Raw genomic sequence first — 20385 nt, 5'->3', positions numbered from 1 at the left:
GAATATATTGTTTTTTTACAAGATGTGTTCTAAATATTATGGGCATCGTTGTAATCTGATTTTGCGTGTTTATCAGTATGTTTCACAACGTTTTTTCAGTTTGTCTTGTGACTGATGAATGAAGATTTTGTCCTTTTAAGAGAGAAAATGTTTCATTTGAGTAACCTGCCGGCTACCGATTACAACCCATTCATCATGTATAAGTGCACAAGCTGCTTATGAAGTAATAAAATGTTCCGCAAATATAAGTATTGCGAATCTCTTCAAACGTGATCATGGATTTACATCGTGCTTTCACACTATTGGGAAGTGTACCAGCACTCTGTTCTGAAGGAGTAGAAGCACTGTGTTTGGGGGAGTGAAAACACTCGGCTTGGAGGAGTAGAAGTACTCGGTTTGGAGTAGAAGTAATCGGTCTGGGGGAGTACTATTACCCCTGGGGGGAGCGTATTAGCACTCTACGGAAGAGTACTAGCACTCACTTTGGGAAGAGTATTAGCACTTTGTGCTCCCTTGCGGTGGAGTAACAAAACTCTGTCAGGAGCAGTTGACCTACTCTCTCTCAGAGTGTCGATCTACTCTCGAAAACAGAGTGAAATATGGGACAAGCAGATACTCCCTCGAACAGTGTGCCCAGAACTCTCTTTGTTTTTAGTGTGTGCTAGACAGCGCAGCAGTAGAGGACAAACTGCATAAATTAAAATTTAAGGCCACGCTAGGTTACTTGTCTGCTATTTCTGAAAAACAAACACTGCGGATATTCGGCAAGTGCACAACCAATGCAGCCACAATTTTTTTTCAATGCCAGCCAGATGCGGCCAATCCAACCGTTCACCACCCGCTCCTTTCCCACTCTCCCGCGTCGGTTAGCGTTCGCGCCTGCTTTAGGGTCATGGGTGCGATACATTTTCCTTCGTCTGTGCGACCGTACCACATGGGTGCTGCCTCACGACGGAAGTCGGAGGATGAAATTCTTTCTTAATTTGTGCATTTATCCGTGGCGCCGCACTCCATATCCCTCGTTTTCACAGAGGAAGAAAAAAGTTAGGAGAGAGCATTAGGTCACGCAGCCAGCCTTGGCAAGCAAACGCCCCGCGAAGCCCACATATTCTCTCAGCGGTAGCCTTACAACTGACTTCCTGCGTCGAGATCACGGAACAAGAATCGAGATTTGCTGAAACCTTTGTTTCCCAGCAGCTATACCAGCATTTACTCGCTGGCGGCTTTTCCGGCTGCCCTGGTGTGGCTCTGCCTTCAGAGCGGGCACACTAAAACCGACCGCGCACTTTGACGTGCTATCACGTGTTGGGCCGACAGGTCTGGCTTCAATCGTGTTGAGCAATGATCCCACCTAAACCTTCCTTCCACTGCCCTCATGATCAGCATGCTGGTTCTCACGCAAGCTGTCGAAGAGACGCGATATTCGCTGATGAGGCGTCTCCATTCGTAGCGCCGCAGCGTTGCGCGCGCTACCAACGGGGACGCGTCACCGTGACGCTCGTGCTGCAGGCACTGCCTCTAAGATATGCGACACGAGTGCTATGCGGCGACGGGGGCATTGCTTTTATACACCATGGCGGCGTGTTAAATCACCTTGTGGCTCTTAGTCGCGACATTGGAACTTTCCGGGAAAGACACTGAAACTGTATAGCAGGAGTATGAAATGAGAGGTTAGCGGTGGCTATAGTAATACATTCTTTTTAAGTACCGTTTGGTGTAACCCAAATAAACAAGCCCAAGAACGCCCTGATTTCAGAAAAAGGAATACATGAGTAAGTACCGATGACGTTTGACTGCTGCAGCGAAGGCAACTTGTCAGTGTCTCGGAACGCATCATTTACATGCGCGAAATGATTTTTACCAACAAGGAGGCCAAGGAACACAAACGTGGCAACATACAGCGCTTTATACGTCTAACGAAAGACGGCAATGGGCACAACGACCGCTGCGAAGGGCGAACAAACCTGTCGCAGGATGCCTCGATGCCAGCGCCTAAACTATCGATCCAGCTAGCGCCGCTTCAGCATTTTGCAAACGCTAAAAGTGCCGCACTACAGGAGCAAGGACATCTACAAAGGAAGGGGCACAATGGGAGAACCGTGACAGACGCGTGATATAGAACGGGACGGAGCCTCTCCCGCTTCTCCACCGGAAAGGTAGCGGTGGGCGCACAAACGCACGCGTGACGCAAGAAGTCGTACCTAAGGTCCCTTGATAATTTGAACGTTCCGCTAGTCTTTGAATTCTTGCCTCACCTCCACACCTCCCCTCGCCTCATGCGCGTCACCTCCGCGGCACCGTCTTCCGCGGGAAGCGGTTTCGCGCTTGTTTTTCTGCACGACGATTGGTCGCCCTGCTTGCCCTAGGAAACGCGCGTGTCTTGCGTTTTGCTTGTGTTTTTATTTCTTTTCGTTTGCCGCCATTTCTCGCCCTAGCTTCGCTGCTTCGGAGCAGCGAACGTTGCACGATCTGTTTCCTGCGGTGTTGTGCTGGCGCTATGCCGTGCTGTCGCATATAACTGCAGCAACAGGCCTGAAAATGGTTGTGCCGTTTAATGCGCACGCATTCTTTAGCGGGTAGTCCAGTCCTGCCACGCGAAAGAATTTCATCTCTTGCATCTGTAGAAAAATACGTAATTTGCAAAGATAATTCAGTTAGTCGTTCTACTCGTGCAAATCTGGATGAGTGATAGCTTTATACGCGATAACGAATAGTGTAAAGTAATGAAATATAAAGGTATGATCATCTCGTTCTTCAGCAAGACCTTCAACAAACCAATAACTGTTGCAATAAATGGCTAATGACTTTAAATTCCACAAAATGCAAAGTAGTGTCTTTTACCCGTAAGTCGGCAACCTCACAGTATCCCTACCATATTAACAATTACACTGTTACAACAGCTACACAATATAAGTATCTAGGCGTTCTATTCACATCAAATCTTTCTTGGACAGAACATATCACGTCCATTTCAGCTAATGCCTCCCAATCGTTGGGGTACTTGCGACGCAACTTAAGAAATGTTCCTTCAAATGTTCGCAAGCTAGCTCACCTAACTCTCGTCCGTCCCAAGCTCGAGTATGCATCTCCCATTTGGTCTCCTCACCAGAAATACCTAATTGAAACGCTAGAACGGATCCAGAATAGAGCAAGCCGCTTCATCATAAACGATTACAGCTACCAGTCTAGTGTTACACAAATAAAACTTAAGCTTTCATTACAATCCTTGAGCACTCGCCGAGACATTGCCCTTTTAACACTGTTCCACAAATTCCTTCACTCCACTCGAACACCCGCATGCTTGAAACGACCCTACTCCGCGTCACATAGGCTTCATAATCATTTCAGCTATGCCCGCCTTTTCGGGTCTACAAAGGCATTCCATTGCTCTGCTCTTCCTCGTGCTGTCAGAATATGGAATTCGCTCCCTGACAGCATTGCAAGCCAATCTAACTACGATTCATTCCGTGATGCCTTGACCGAATACATGAATAAAGAAAAGTGAAGTTTTACGTTTTTCGCACGATGATTTCTATACTTGCACTATGTTTACAGCTTATTTTCGCATTATTACTGTTATGTCGCTATGTTTACCGTTTCGTTGGAATGTCGCGTCCGTAACTTTTCTGTCATTGTTTTTCATCATTACTGTTTTTATTAATTACACGACTTCACTGAAAACAATCTGTGTGATTTATTCCTTGTTATTATATTATGTTTTTTATGTTTCTTCTTTTCCCTAGTGAATTGTGATCTAAATAATTCTTTTCTCATCTCAGTTGTACTTCGGTTGTAGGTTGTAAACAGATAATGTTTATAGATGTCTTGTATTCAATGTATTTTCTATGTACTGCCCCCCTTACTCAATGCCTCACTTTGAGGCCTGTAAGGTATTTTTAAATAAATAAATAAAATAATGCCTGTAGGGATAAATAGGGCTCCTTAGGACGTTCGTGGGGTGGTGGGCCAATTGAAATTTAAGGGTTGAGTCAACCTCGATTTTGTTGTTGTGACAAGTTCTAGTTTGGAAGTGGGCCAAATGAAATTCAAAGGTGGGTCAACTTCAAATGTCGCGTGGGCCAACTTTAATTTGAGGTTGGACAAACTTGAAATTTGGACATGGGCCAAATTAAACATGGGGGTTGGCCACCTTGAACTATAAACACAGGCCAACTGAAATGTTGGGGTATGCCAACTAGAATTCCGCGGGTCGGCCAAATTAAATTTGTGGGTGCGCCAAATTAAATTTGAAGCTAGGCTCCCTAGCTAGTTGTCAGTTTTGGAGGCTGCCTAAGCTGAAAATTTGGTGTGGGCCAATTGTAATTTGGGGGTGCGCCAATTTCAAATTTGTGCGTGGGCCAACTGAAATTTGGATGCTGTCCAACTTAAAATCGGCATGGGTCAACTTGAAATCTGGGGATCGGCCAACTTAAATTAGGAGATGGGACATCTCGCCAACGCAAAGTTGCACATGAACAGCTTAAATTTGGGGCTATGACTTAAACAGCTCGAGTGTAGTTTCTGCATTCTTTTAACGATACCACAAGGAAAGCGTGACGGCTTGCGCAGGAATTGGTGGCTGCATAACATTGCCCGAAAGAACTTGTTCCCACAAAGAAGAGCGATGTTTGCTAGGTAAGGCACCTTGCTTATTGATCGCATCAAAGCATCCCCTAATGCTTCATATTTTCATTTCTTCCATCCTGCTCATCAGCGTCTTTGCTGCTACAATTCCTACGTTGCATAAAAATGGGGTTGTCATCAGTATACTGAATACTCAGCGGCGACTCCATTATCTCGCATGCCGTCAACTGTTATTCAGTCAGAAATGCAGCACCATAGGTTATGTTTTAAGCTGTGAGCCATTACTTGCGATACAGCCTTTCGATCGCACTTTTCGTGATTATTAGGCTCCGTTGCCTGTTTTACTCAAAATCGAAATGGCGGCTTTTACAAGAGCTCTCTTTCCATCTTACTTCAATGTGTGCGCCGCTTAGATACAATAATTGCCGGCCCCGAACAAATTAATGACAAGCATACACATGGTATTGCGGACCATTAGCGCAAGCTAGTCGCCATATTTTGTGTGTTCTTTTCTTGAATATGCTGTGAAGTGGGCTGCCGCGCACGCATGAGTGGGTGACGACTATTACTTAGTTTTCTCAGAGACAGAGGCAGTGTGCAAGTTTTGTTCACATGATTGCACACGCTTGCACGCACTTGAATTGAGCAACCTTACCATTCAGTTAAAAGACAACAGTGCAAAAGCTACTTTCACAGCGAGAAAAGCGCATGGAAGGACGATGCACTCGTGGCTAATTTATTATAAGAAGGCGCGCTATATATAATAATTGCGGTGCACATGCGGGCACAAGCAATGGAAAGAAAGACAGAGGGATGTACCACAAGCAGTGCTAGAGCTGATGCACAAAGTATTGTATCTTATCACGTGGTCCAAAAAAGATGTCTCGAATGTAAAACTCGCCTCAAAGCACCTTAACATCAACATCGTTCATTCATACGGCTTCAATAAGAAACCAGCCCCCTCATAAACGCTAGCTTCAGCATTCTCGGTGCGGTTATCACAAGTTTCGAAAATTTTCTTCACCATTGGGGCGCACAACTGTCCCGAAATTATGCGCTGCCTTAGAATACTGCGTCCCGTCCGCGGGAGCCAAGGAGAAAGAGCGTGCCGTGCGCAGCTGGCGCGCGAGGAGAATAGAGGTGAAAAACACCGCCGGGAGCAGAGCATCGCTAGTTTAGAATTATCAAATGGTTTTGGTCGTACCATCTCGGTAGCGTCATGTCGCGGCCACTCACTGAACTAAGGCGCACCAACGGCCCCCTTTGGATATCGAGCGATTGCGCTGGTATCGAAAAGAAAACAATACAGGAGGCGATGGTACATCTGACGCAGGGCCTGCAGACTCAACACCGCGCTATCAAGGCGTCTAAATGATGCTACGGAAGCAGCCGGCCACTAAATCAACACTTCTACACCCGCCGCGGTAGCGTTGTGGCTGTGGCCTTGTTCCGGGTCGCTGATTGGATTCCATACGCGGAAGCCGCATTTTGATGGGGCGAAACGCAAAAGACGCTCGTGTACTCAGATTCAAGTGCACAATAAGGGATCCCAGGTGGTCAAAATAGAAAGGAGTCCCCGGCTGCCGCGTGACTGATAATCGAATAGTTAACGTGCACCCGTTGCGCCATCTGGAAGATGGAAACTAAAAGCGCTTGCTGATTACAACTGACCTAAGCTAATCGGAACATGCTAGCCGAATCTCTTGTCAGAGTGCAAAACGGTAGCCGCATTTCGAAAGTGTGCTTCCAAAAACACTTCACTGGAATTCTCCACCCGGCAATCGATTCCCATCACGACGGCTCGAGAAATGCGTTTTTCGCGGTGACTTTACGCAGCAAACCCAAATTCTAAGCCATCGAAAAATACAGCCTTCCGCTGGTCGCATTTGACGCCGCCGTGTTGAGAAAACGAAGCAAAAAAAACGAAAACAAGAACGAAAAAAACTTAACAACGAGAACAGCATGCGCAGCCAGTCACGTACTACGATAATGTACCAGCAATACCACTAAAGGTACGCAGTACTAAAACTGCCTACTGATTTATTTAGTTACCATCACTTCTTTCGTAGAAGGTCCGTTGCTTTTAGCTTGTGTTGCTAGGGGTTCTCTCGTGGACCTACCGCGGAAATAATGCAGTCTAAAAATAAGTGCAGCTGCTACCACTGCGTTTGCGCCACTAGGTAGGGGCCACTGCGTATGCGTCACCGCTATGTGCCCGTGGGGCTACGGATATGCGTCAATGAGTATGTTACCCTGGTGCCACTGGGAATGTGGAATTCCAATCACTTCATACGTGATGACTATGATGCTGATGATGACAATAATAGCAGTTATAACGATTCTGATGACGGCGATTATAAGGGTAAATATGATGACGATGACAACTGATCGGAAAACTTCGAAGGTGATCCAACTTCTACTTGATGTTGAATAAATGCTCTCACTAAGCGCGGCACTCGAAATAAACAAAATTGTTCTTTACTCCTATTCTCACCCAGAGCGACTTCAATTACACCTTGGATCGCATGCTCAACAGCAGAATTCGCAGAAATTATTTAGAATCATGGATTATTTTAGAACCATTGAAGACGATTTTTCTGAATGCAGAGGTGGCAAGTGTGAGGCATTATTCAAGTATAGTATGTTAGTTGTGCGCAGCACAGTACTAATATTTTGGACATTGGGACTGTCACCGGCGCTTTCTGAAGCTGATTTCACACCCTGAAAAATGGCCGTAATACAGATATATAACTTAGTGCTGGTTGTAATTAGATAACGTGGGCCCAGAATCCTCAATAATTGACAGGGTATTAAGGTGCTTCGTACGCGCAGCGCAGATTATATTACACGAGTACGATAATATACACACGCGACAAACAGCTGAATAGTGATAACCGTATTAGTTTAGAATGTCTCCAATCCATAAAGCGCATAAGCACACATCGACCGTCCTACTCGCGGGTGGGTCATCGTGGTTGCCGTGGCGGCTGTAGTGGTACGCGACGCAGTCGGACGTCCGGCACCTTTCTAAGTGGCTTGTACTGGACCGTGACTCGGCAGCAGTACGATAAGTACAGCAGACCGGGAGAAATGCAGGCCGCCGCAGCACAGGTCAGTGGCTAGGCAGTCACTTTTGCCACAGGATGCGAGCACACAGAATCACCTAATCCCCAGGGGGGGTGTCTGCTTGGCCCCAGGCTGAGAACACCACTAGCCACCAGGTCCTTCGATCAAACATGAAGCCAGGCGACTGTGACAACAGGTCGCCGATCGCCGGATGGGCAGCAAGCGGAGAGCGAGGCATCGGCCTCACCAGAACCGCACGGCCGTAGGACGCCCGATCGAAGAAAGCCATGACTCTTATGGCCATAGTAGAGTGTGTAAGCGCTACTAAACGAGGACGTAGAAAGAAACAGATACACAGACACAGCGCTTCACTTTCAACTACGTCCTCGTCCAGTCGCGCTTATAGACTCTACCATGGATTCTAACCATGTAGCCCGCCAACGTGTTTTAACCAAGTATAGTTGAAGGTGAAGCGCTGTGTCTGTGTATCTGTTTATTTCTACGTCCTGGTCCAGCCGCGCCTATACACTCTACCATGGATTCTAAGCAACTAGCCCGCCAACGTGTTTTAACCAAGTTCATTTCTATTGGCCAATCAGTCAGCTCCCGTTCGAATCGTTCCACGCTCGATGCTCTCGCGTCGCACGCAGCTATAGCTCTTGTGGCCACGTGTTTCTCCTCTGTTGCGTCATGGCCACGCATTTCGCATCAGAACTGCCGTTCCTTCGTCGCCTCGTCGAAGCGACACATTTGACATCATCCCGCAGGTGTTAAGGCAATGTCAACGTAAAGCCAAAATACGCAAAACGCAACAGTGGCAGGTAATCTCGTTAAAACTTTCCCCACCCATTACGCATATATGTGTTAATATTCATGAGGAAACTCGAAACCCATCCTGTTTTATCCCCCTGCAGAACAAACGGAATATAGTACAGCAATGCTACAGTTTCATGCTGCAACCTTGAAGACTAAACAGGCATCGTTAGCCGCCTCTCTCATTGCATAATTTGATAACGGCCGTGCGCTTGACCTAAGTCGGAGTAAGCCGAGCATCTCGCGCTGATTTCTTTATCAGTGCCGTGAAACCTGTTTTTTAATGCGGAAGACACGGCTGCTTTCAACTACAAGTTAACACAACCGAGGACTAAAATACGGGTACCATTAAGCTGTCCATCGAATCTGTTGATTTAGAATGGCACTGCACAGTCCCAATATCCAATTGATTGGACAAGTAAAATAATGCAATCATGGAAGTTATGCTCTTGCGCGAAAACAACAAAATTATTCACCTCTGTGTGCTCTGTTTTCTAAAGGGCGATTAAGTTGTAAAGATGTGACCTCAAGCCGCAAGTCCGACAAAAACGACAGATATCTCTGGCGATCGCGATAACACGTCCCAGTTATGATTTTGCCAATTTTAAGACCTTTGCCCGCGTCGTGGCTGATTTATTTTTTGGTACCCTTCCGACATGGCGGAACTAGCTGCGCGAGATATTAGTAATCTCTGATTCACGAGTACAAAAGCGGTAGTACCGAAGAAGTATTGCTGCTTATTCGGGGACCATTAAGCGTTTGGTACGCTGGGCATCGTGCACGATCTATTACTAATTGCCACGATATGTTATGTCGCAGCCAAATTTAACTCTCTCAGGGCTATGCTGCATGAAACTTTCATAAGTATCGATACAGACTGCATGCAAAGGTTGTATCTAGCCCACATATTTTCCCCTTTTCTTGACCATCACACATGACGCACAACTTTGTACAATCAGTTCACCACTGACATTGAAACAGCCTCCTACAGATCCCACCTAGATCAATGCATATGACGAGTATGAAGTAATTCACTGCTAATCCTATAACTAACCCAAGGCGCATTAACCATTCATTGCTACTCACACGTTCGCAATGTCCAACAAATGTCAGATGGCAGATGCCGTTCTTTGCGTATACTTGGAAGCATTGAGTATAATATGCGTACCAAGATTTCTGACCTTAGGACGCGTGTTGTATTGTAGATGCTGTAGTTAAGAGACGCATATTTTACTATGATTGCAAGTCAAATATATTGGGCGTGAGTTCAAGACGTTCAACAAATTGTGTACACAGCAATCCCTTACAGTAACACTAGGCAGCATGCAAGCTTTGCACATTCGATAGTCATCACTAATATCGTGTTAGCATCATTCTCCAAATATTCTTCCCGCTGCGGCAATCTGTCATCGCAGGACACCACAGAAACTTTCTACGTGTTTCATATAACGCCTATAAACATGCAGAAAAGACGGCTCTGTTCTCGGCGCTTATTCCGCGTTGAAGTGAGAGGCAACACGAAAAACAATTTGCCAGCTGCTGCTGCCGCTCTTTCGCACGCGAGCGTTCCGACAGCGAGTGTCCGCGGTCATCCTGTGAGACGTGTTTATGTCGTACTGTGCGCGCTTGACACCAAGCACGTTAACTTCGTTAGCACACGAATGTACAGAAGATTATACTACGACAAAACTACTATCTTCACTACGTACACCTGTCTAAGAATTTGATATCTCAACCAACGTTCTGCCTCTCGGGTAACACCACCAGATAAGTTATGGTGTCATAATAACAGAGAAAAAATACTTGAAGTATGACGAACTCATGATCTCAGGACTTCACTGTCAACTTAGGTGCTGACTCCTCTCTCTCTTTCTAGCCTTCTCAAGCGAAATAGCTTCCCTGCTCTAACTCAAACTGGAGCGGGAAGTCCGCGTCACGGACAAGTCAAGGATCCCGCCTCCTTTATTTTCTGTCGTGTTCCTTCTGTGCGGCCCACTTCCGATAACGGTCTTGCGCGCGTGCTGTTGCGTCTGTGTGGCTTCGGGCTGTGCACGAGCAAGCCTGCGTTGTTGTTTGCCTGCTTGTGCACTACATTGAAATAGACATCGCACTGCAAGCACATTAGGAGACAGTTTAGCTTGTCTCAAGGCAGAGATCAAGTGAACCACTGCGTCAGACAGATAACGGTCGTAGCCTGCAAGATTTGCGTATGTCACATGTCATGGTAAGTGACGTTTCAGCAATGTCAATTACGCAGGTGAGTTGTGCGTCTGACGTCGGCCCATCCAGAGTGAGACGGGGCTTCCTCGAAAAGAAGGGCGTCCGGCACTTGGTTTGAAATGTCAGCTGTTTACGCGTGGCGCAGCCTGGGGCTAATTTGCCGTTTTAATTAAACAGAAAGCAGGGGCAGTCAGGCTCTACACGAACTTATTAGTAATAAATTTAGCTTCGTAGACCATGGAATACTTAGGGCAGACAACTAATGATAATTTAATTTACATAAAATGTGCCAAGGGAAGAAAAGCGCATCCGACGACTGCCGAAAATTAGATGGTGGGATGGAATCGGCAAGCTTAGTGGCACATTCTAAAATAAGCTAGCACAAGGCAGGGATAATGGAGATCGCTAGGAGAGACCTTCGGTCTTGCAGCTGCACAAAAATTGGAAGAGGGTGATGTTGATTACTAATAGTCTCATTTTTACTCGCGCTTAAAAGAGCAACTGAGAAGTTAGTAAACTCCCATAAGTGCAGCTTGTGCAATGTCTAACAACAGAATATCTGTATCCTTACCGCACCGAGGCCAGCATAGTTCAGACCAAGTGGTCCGAAAGGACGAAAGAAGGGCCGCAATAGTAAGGCCCTCGGAACAACAAGAGTATTGTGGAGGTTATTATAGAAGGCACCCAGCACCGCTTCATCGTAGAACCATGATGTCTGGTCGGCCCACATGTCGTGGGATGAGAGAGAGCGGGCCTTGATCCATACGGGAAAAAGTCGGTCCGGGAGTGCATCCGGGTATTGCTCTGCGGCATGGAAAAAAAATATCTGACGCCGAACTGAACCTCTTAATGGTAAAATCAAAAGATTGCAGGAAAACCATTCTGCTGCGAAGTTCCGTAGCTTAGCCTTATATTAAATGTAAAATCCTTTTCCCTGTTAAAGAATCCTTAAAAAGAAGGAAAGAAAGCAACTTCATAAGAAAGAAAGGGCAGCAAAACAATTCCTGTCATATTCCAACTTAGATCTCGCACACAATGTAACCACTTTTCCTTTAAAGGGGCCTTAATTTACTCAAACTAGCGAGTTTCGAAAAATGTCCATTTACCTCTCTAAGCATTTTAACCCTGCGACGAATTCACAATTAAAGACGCGCAAGCTTTACTGGCCGCGAACTTGCGATTTCGCCGTGGCGGTGCTCCGAGGAGGAACATGACGTCACAACGCGTGCCTTTCCCCGGATATTTTACTCCCACCCGCTCCCTAGTCACTACTGCGCATGCACCACTAGTAGCACCGAGCCACATGTGTTCCGCCGCTGCGCAGCGCCGCGCCTTTCCGCCGTCGCCGTTTGGTATGACGTCATACCGCGTTCCTCGTCATTGCGCTCGCCTCCTCTCTTGTCGCCAGCTGCCTTGCATGCCTGATAATATGTCGGAGGATTGAAATGAAAAGCTCGCGTGCGCCGCAACCACAGTTGAGGCGGTAGTATGGACAGCCACAATTCTGATAAGCAGGAGGAGGCCAGGAGTCGACATCGGAAGGAGATGACGAGGAAACAAATCACCCAGGATACAGACGAACAATGCGCCAAACGATTGGCTAAATAACGCAATATACCTAGACAACCAGACCAACCTGGACTAGCAATCAAGATTAACCAAGGCTAACCATGCTATGCCTTAGCTTTTGCGACGTGTATCCTGGCATAACCTAGCTAAGCCACTGCCAGTTTTTTTTAGTTTACTTAAACAAACATATTGTTGTTTCGAAATGGGCAGTCAGAAACTGAAACCGTATTCCAGGAATTTATTAAGTGCGCTGTACCGTTTGTTTTCCAGCGTAATTTCTTCGCAAGTAACTTTTGTTCTGCACAGATCTTCGCTGGAGTTTTGCAAAGGCCGAATATATCCTTAACATTAATGTTGATCCCGTTTCTAATGGCTTTATGGCCATAGGAAGTGGGACACAGATATCTGTACATATATAGAAGAATATACTTCTAAAGCGGCTGCATTTGTTTTTAATGTCGTTGTCCAATTTTGCACCGTCATCGCCCGCGCTGCCATATACAGTTCCCATGTAATCGGCTCTTTAACTATTAGTGCTTTTGCCGATAGCGACGTACTCGGTAGCTATCGAGTGCTGGAAGAGTACTCGATAATGGTGGCATTATAGCCAATGTCGACGTTATCGCTAAAAAAGGGACAGGTGTTTAACAAACTAGAACTGTAAAACCACAGTTCCCTGAAATCACATTAGATGGTAATGTCCTCCACACATCAGGTGAGGCGTAACCCACCGATTGCACCTCCAGCTTCGGGAAGCCCTGGCGCTGCGCGGTCAGCTTCTTGTGGCCCGCAAAGAAGTGATGTGCTCTCTATAGGTGTCCGTGTGACACGTGCGCGGCTGGCCTTCCGCTGCATCTCTTTCGCTACTGAAGGCTCCAGACGCCCATCGCGCCCAATTAGTAATACAGCTGTAATTTGCGTCCACCAGAACTAATATTGGGCCTTTCAATATTCTATTTCTTTGCCTCAGTCCGATGCTCTTACCACTAGGCCACCATCGCACGCATTCTTCTCGCCTAACATGGGAAGCCGGCTCTTTCAAAACACTCGGCGTCTGCGCTGCATTCCATTTTCTCTTCGCTCCCTCCGACATCTCGCACTTCTAGGCTTCGTGTTACACTGCACTCTATATCTTCAGAACTCAGAAACTTTCCCCCGTACTTTCTTCCTAGTAGTTTATGCTACGTAAGTGTGTGCGACCTTGCTACGTGTACCGACTTCATTGTCGCCCACGTTAATCATGTTTTGGCATTTCTTCGCTGGAATGAAATTCCATCAACATTTTGACATACACCATATGATTTAGTGATAGCTAGTTACTGTTGTATTAAACGCAATCGCTTATGACAGCACAATCTGCGCTAGTCTCGCTTGAGCTGCTCTGCTACCGTTGTAAATCCGAACATTGTCACGTTGTAAGCTCCTGTCGAAGGGCTGGCATAGAAATGCTCTTGCTATCATAAGATCGTCTTTGACGTTTTCGTCGTCATGCTGTGACCACACACACGTCCTGTACCGACTCCGCACACGCATAGCTATTCAATACCATCACTTTGGTTCACCTTGGAAAGGAACCCCAAACATTGCTGGATAAACCGGTGCCACCAAGGTGAATTACATTACTAAAGATTTCCACCAGGCGTTGTATCTGGGACGCTATAACAAAATGCCATTCCAAACTTTTCTACTACAATTCTGCAATCAGCCCTACATGATTGGTCAAACAATTTTCCTACCATCCGCGCTTCACCTGTCCCTGAGGCGATGCCACGAAAACTGCGAAAGCACCCCATCTGATATGATGGGTGCATACCGATTATGCATGACTAGACCAAGCGAAAAAAAATAACTATTTCTCATTCGACGAGTTTTTCGCCACAATACGCTGCCATTGTTCAAGCGTATTCGGGGTGCGCCCACTTTGCCCGTCTGTCACGCGATGTCAACAAACCACGAAAACAAACAGGGTCAAAGTGACGTGTACGCGTTAAAGATCTATGCGAAAAAAAATAACTATTTCTGATTCGACGAGTTTTTCGCCACAATACGCTGCCATTGTTCAAGCGTATTCGGGGTGCGCCCACTTCGCCCGTCTGTCACGCGATGTCAACAAACCACGAAAACAAACAGGGTCAAAGTGACGTGTACGCGTTAAAGTTCTATTAATATGCCTAACAAAACTGGATATTTTTCTGATTAGCAGGAGACTGCCCCCTCGCGAAAGGAAAAGAAGATGGCTGCCGCCTATTGCTCAGGCACTGGTTACTAACACATGGCGGGGAGCATGGGTTAATTTACGTGTAGCATACTTTTCGTGTTTATCGGTTTTTGCAGTTTTGCGGTTTGAGGTTATCGAGCCCTTTCGACACACATACGACATCGTGCTGCCAACTCTTCTTTGTTGAGGATACGTTTTACCGGCCTTTTAAACCTTCCGTTGCACGGCGCCACAATTGTCGACAGGCCGCCGCAAGCTTAGTAAGGGAAAGCGCATCAATCACAGAAACGGCACCAGCCTCTTCATCCGGTTGTTTGCTTTCGCTGCTCTGGCTCGGCCCCATCGAATCTACCTCCACTTGTGCGTGCTCCTCGCCTCTTGTCAGTCAAATCGATAAGGGAATCTGCTCAATGTAGGCAACAGTATTCATTTGAAAGCAAAAGAGTTACGTCCTCTAAACAAGGAGCGCGTTTCCTTGGGCTTTTCAAACAGCGCTGTGGTTTACGACGAGATGCTTGCGTCGGTGGCCACGTAAATTTACCGTCGGGAGATTAGAATAAAGACAGGCCCGAATAGCTTTACGTCACAGAGCCCCTGCAGAACCTTTCTTTAGGGAATAGAGCAGGATTTTTGTTTCACGTGTAACGTGCTTCAAATTGGTCAAGTCCTGGCGCTGACTAAACGCTCAAGAAAGTAACGATGACATATTATTATCACTTTTATCATTACAGCCGTACTACCCGTGCTCCTTAATTTTGTACCGTTGAGTAGATGAAAAAAAAAACTGCGATTTTTCGATCATGCATTTGTAGTGTGCCGTGAAGGTGACGTTGTCCCGCCAAGTATGACGCTATTGGAGCTAAATTTAGCCGGTCACTCCGCGTTCAAAGAGGCACAGCTTAGCAACACGTTTGTCGACCCGAGCGCGTACGGCCGCCTGTGAGAGAGCTCACTATGCCATAGTAGGTGTAATTCATTCTGCTCAAACCGGTGCTCATAAAGAGCCTTAAAGCCCACAAGTGCGCATGTGTTGCAAAAAAAAAAATATGTTACCAGGCTACTGCGGCCTGCGATTCGCGCATAGGGTCCACAAATGGCGCGAAGAGACTCGAGAATCAAGGCAGAGGAATTCCGACACCTTTCACCACGGCACAACATGTCGATAGGAAGCGCAAGCGTGGGAGACTGCTGCAAGCGCAGGAGCCTCAATCTTCTACAAGTGCGGCAGGCTCGAGCGGAGTATTGTAGAGTTATTGTAAACGGAATCGTAACAATAATTCTGGGGCAGTGTAGCACCTGGAACAAAATTTAGGGTACCCATTTCTATACAGCAGTGCCCAAACACTCCCTGCAAACGAATAGGGAGCGAGCATGAATGCCAACAGAGACCGCAGCCTCACCACTATCTGTCAGATAAGTCAAGCATAGCTTTTCTAATGCATGAATGAATCTCATGTATTTATATTCTTATATCATTATTGAACCCTATTGTACGTACAGGTTCTTCAGCACTCCCAGTATGTTTCACGCACTCAGTGGTAACGGCGTCGATGATGCAGCCTACGCAACCTCTTGCTCGCCCAGAGGTGTTGTTTCGTCAAACACATGAGGTCAAGCCCCATTAACCTTCGATGACCCGCCATGCTTAGAACGTATGTGATCCCATGTAATCTTCGCTACCGGGTATATACAACTTGGCGGCTCACAAAAACGGTTCGACAACTGGCGGACGGTAGGAAATCCACACTCTAGTAGGCAAAAACGTTGCGCTGCGCGGAGGCGAAGAACATAAACCGTTGCGAATACTGCGCAAATGCCTGTCACATGATGCGAGCGTTTCACGAACGTCGTAGTTCGAAGCTTCGCTCTGCCTCACTGAAAACGCGATGCAAACTACGTGTCAGTACACAACATGTCGCCTGCTATTCAAGCTGTCTGCGTAGAAAGAGCAATACTAGATTGGTAATACATGTGGGAGGCGGTCTTTCGGCTCGTGGTTCGTGAGACGGCGCATGGCTCGTGCAAATAATTTGTTTGGTCACATGCCAAGAGCATATTGTCAGTACGTTCCAGCTCATTAATTTGCAGTCTTTCGCGAAACGTGATTTAGCCCAATGCCCATGGGAAAGGGGGGGGGCACGATATGCATTTTCAAATAAACACGCTTTATTAGCACGGCCTATCGCAATGCAGCTGCTTCATTTAGCGTTTTTTTTTTCGCGCCATGTCATTGCTCGTAGACTAGACGTCTTTTCTCCTTTCTTTTCATTCTGTTCTTATTGACTACTAATTAATTGTCCTCTGCCTTGAATAGACTTCGTATCACATGACTCGTCATTTGTCTCATTACATTTGCTGCAACGACTTTCTTCGGCTGCCATTCGAAACCGACACGACCGTTGAGTTATTCGATGTACTTCGCGGAAGGTAGGCGATTTCTCTCGCGTGCCACTTCGGGGCCGACCTCTACAATGAAAGGAAATGCTTTACGGACAGTGGAATCTACTATCTGACTTTCAGCACTGCAGTCCAATGCTCTAACCACTATGCCACGACCGCACGCATGCTCCTTTTGGACCAAAGTTAACTAGGCACTTGAGATGTTTGGCGTTTGGACGTGGGGTCACGTGCCAGTTTCTGGCGCTCTTTTCTCCTGGCTGTTCGCGCTTGGAGACGTTGTGCAAGACTGTATCGTTTCCGGGTCCGGCCCAGATTCCCTGTTGCTTTTCTTGCAGCCACTAACGCTCGCTATAAGCTGCTCAATGCAGTACAACGTTCATGATCGACCCGACTTACACATTTTAAAGATTTGTCTACGGAGAGCAAATATTTTCGTCGGTTCAATATGCACCATATGATACGTAAGGGATGAAAACATCACCGTCTGATCTTCCCTTTAGTGCTCGTCTAGTACTTATGTATATCGCAGCAATAAATTGTCCTCAGCTCGCGTCAAATCGCCAAGGTATAAATCGAGCTGTCGGGGTAACATGATCGCCCAGACCGTCGTCGCGCTGACGTTGTCACACTCACACGCTCACGCCAAAGATATACCTGCTTGTCTTACTCAGACATATTTGTCCACCTGTCTACCTCTTAATGTCAATCAGAATATCGGCTATTGCCATTTGCACTCTGATCCATAGCACTCTCTTTCTGTCTCGAAATGTTAAGACAAACATTCTTCGTTCCATCGCCCCTAGAGCGGTCCTTAACTTGCTCTCGAGCTTCAATTGTCAACCTCCAACCTGCTGTTCCATAAGCTAGCACTGGTGCAAAGCAGCGATTGTACACTTTTTTTTTTCAAACATAGTGGTAAGCTTCAAGTTAGGATCTGGCAATACCTACCGTATGCACTCCTAGCAATCCTCATTCTTCTACAAGTTTCCTTCTCATGATTAGGGCCCCCTGTCATTATTCGACCTAGATAAACGTACTCCATAACGTACTCTATAGGCTGACATGGGATCATAAACTATTGTTCCTTTGCCAAGTTACTGAAGATTATATTTGTCTCCTCCAAATTATTCTTTAACCCTTCTCTAACAATAAGATCCTCAATCAGTTGTGGTAATTCGTCCCCAGTGTTGCTGAACAGGATGTGGAGTTTGCCAAAGAAGGTTGCTGAGATATTCACCGTTGATCCTCACTCGTAAACCTTCTCAGTTGGATAGCTTGAACACTTCTTCCAAGCCTGCTGTGAGTACCATTGGAAAGATTCTGTTTCCTTGCCTGGCCCTTTCTTGATGTATGCCTCCTGTACTAGTTGATTAGGTAATGCATCTATGACTGCTGGTATCTCTACCGATTAAAATGGCTTTCCATTATCTTTGAAAACCATATAGAAGGGTTCATTCAGCTCTGCAGATTTATAGAAAATCTGATTAACCACATGAATGTGATGCATTGTACAATATCTCTACGTGAAACCAGCCTGTTCTCTCGTTTGGCCAAAGTCAACTGTTGCCCTTATTCTATTGGAAATTATCTTGTTGAATAGTTTATGCAATACTGGAAGTAAGCTAATGGGCCTATATTGGTTCAGTTCCTTGTCGTCTCCTTTTTTTGTGGATTACTATATCGTTGGTATTCTTTCAGTTCTCTGGTACACTTAAAGTTATGAGACAGTTTATAGAGAGGGCCATGAGCTTTTGAATTATGATATCTGCTTTATCTTTGTATAAATCTACTCTTATTTCATCTTCTCCGCCCACCTTTCTCCGGGTCATGTCTTGCAAGACCTTTCTAACTTGATCGTTAGTTATACAAGATCCTGCATTCTTTTCATTACAACTCGAAATAAAGGAAGCGCGGCTGGTCTGCGCATTGTGCAGGTCAGTAAATGATGCTTCCGCTGCTTTTACTATACCTTCAAAATCCTGATAGTATTACCTTAATTTTCTTTCAATGCTACATCTTGGCTTGCCATAGGCCAAGTTTTCTTCTCACTGATTTCATGCTTCATTCATTTTTTACTGCTTCCTCAGCCTTACGTTATAATTTCGAATATCCCTTATTTTCTCCTGCTTGATCAGGTTTTACACTTCCGCGTATTCTATCTGATCTCTTGATTTGGGCGCATTCATTCTTTGTCATTTCTTTATTAGGTCCATCATTACCTGTGAAAGCTTACCTATTGGTTGCCTTGGTGCGTTAAGTCCCACTTCAGTTGCTGCTTCTGAAGCCAGCCATGATACGGTTTCATTCATTACTTCTACGTCATCTTCATCTCGCGGTTCTAAGGGTGCCTATTTATTTGCAAGTATTAGCCTTAATTGGTCTGTTGCTGCCGTTACTGCGTCTAGGTTGGTCTGTTTCTTCTTGCCTACTTTTACTCTCTCTCTCTCTTCATATTAAGGGAAATCTAAGACCTCACTAACCTATGATCACTGCACTTTACGTAACATTTCTACATCCTGCACTAAGTGGGTTCGGCAGAGAGCATCAAATCTACTTCATTTGTTGTTTTTGTTGGAAGTCGTGGAAAGTAGTAAGCTTCTAATGAAGAATACCTTCTTCAGGAAGCGCAGCAAAAGGAAGCGAACCTGGAGAAGCCCCTATAGCAGCAGACGAACTTTAAGAGTACCTAACTTGCTTCGTCCAGATATATGTAATCGATAATAATTCTTATCGGCGTTGTTATTTTCAACTCAAATAAAACTTATATATATATATATATATATATATATATATATATATATATATATATATATATATATATATATATATATATACATGGGGGGGTCGTAGAAAGTTAGCAACTGTTAAAGTTCGTCTGATACTAAAGGCGTTTTACAACTCCGCTTTCTGTTGCTACGCTTCCTGCAGAATGTCTTCATTATTCGGAGCTGTTTTCCTATTAAAAATGAACGCATCTAGCAACGCTCGTTCCCTCCTCGACTTCTGATGCTTCAAGCGCTATTCCCATCACCCACTTTGCTAATGCCGGTGACAGATTCTTATTGACCGCATTACCCGAAGCTTCCTGACCCATTTCAATCGTTATTAGGCCCACTTTTAATGCAAACCATCTAAAAATTTACGCCACTCCTGAAGATAGCAGCAAAAGTGTAGGAACAAGATTGTGCAAAGCCCTATTGCTAGATCTATCCGCTCTCGGCATCCCGGAAATGTACGCCGGGATTGTTTCACGAGCACAAATTCCTTCTGTCATTTGTCTGATGGTTCTTTAGGTCAATGCAGAACTAGCGCAGCATTGCTATGTGGGCCAAACTTCATTCATGGTACCCTTTATTCGACAGAAGTTTTGTGAAAATTCCGCCAGTGATAGGCGGATTCAAATATACATGAGACAGTATCTTCGAGATCAGCAGCCCTGCCATTCGAAGGGCTGAGTCTCAGCCCCCGAGATTTCGAGGTACGCAAACGTTAGCACGTCGAGGTCACTTGTCAAT

General features: G+C 45.8%; 1 protein-coding gene across 5 annotated transcripts in view; it reads right to left on the bottom strand.

The window, feature by feature from the left end:
- The window catches only part of LOC135902761 (neprilysin-1-like), a 125062-nt gene that overhangs the window by 30454 nt on the left and 74223 nt on the right, over positions 1-20385 (bottom strand). For 4 of the 5 annotated variants that reach the window (XM_065432992.2, XM_065432994.2, XM_065432993.2 and 1 more), the window contains one exon: positions 11255-11487. The exons of the other annotated variant lie outside the window; for it this stretch is intronic. In XM_065432992.2, coding sequence (XP_065289064.1) covers positions 11255-11487 — 233 coding nt within the window. The remainder of the gene's footprint in view (positions 1-11254; positions 11488-20385) is intronic. 5 annotated transcript variants of the gene reach the window in all.

The sequence above is a fragment of the Dermacentor albipictus genome, chromosome 2 (genome assembly GCF_038994185.2).
Source record: "Dermacentor albipictus isolate Rhodes 1998 colony chromosome 2, USDA_Dalb.pri_finalv2, whole genome shotgun sequence".
Classification (NCBI taxonomy): domain Eukaryota; kingdom Metazoa; phylum Arthropoda; class Arachnida; order Ixodida; family Ixodidae; genus Dermacentor; species Dermacentor albipictus.
The sequence above is the reverse complement of the archived record's forward strand: the minus strand, read 5'-3'. Positions and strand labels throughout refer to the sequence as shown.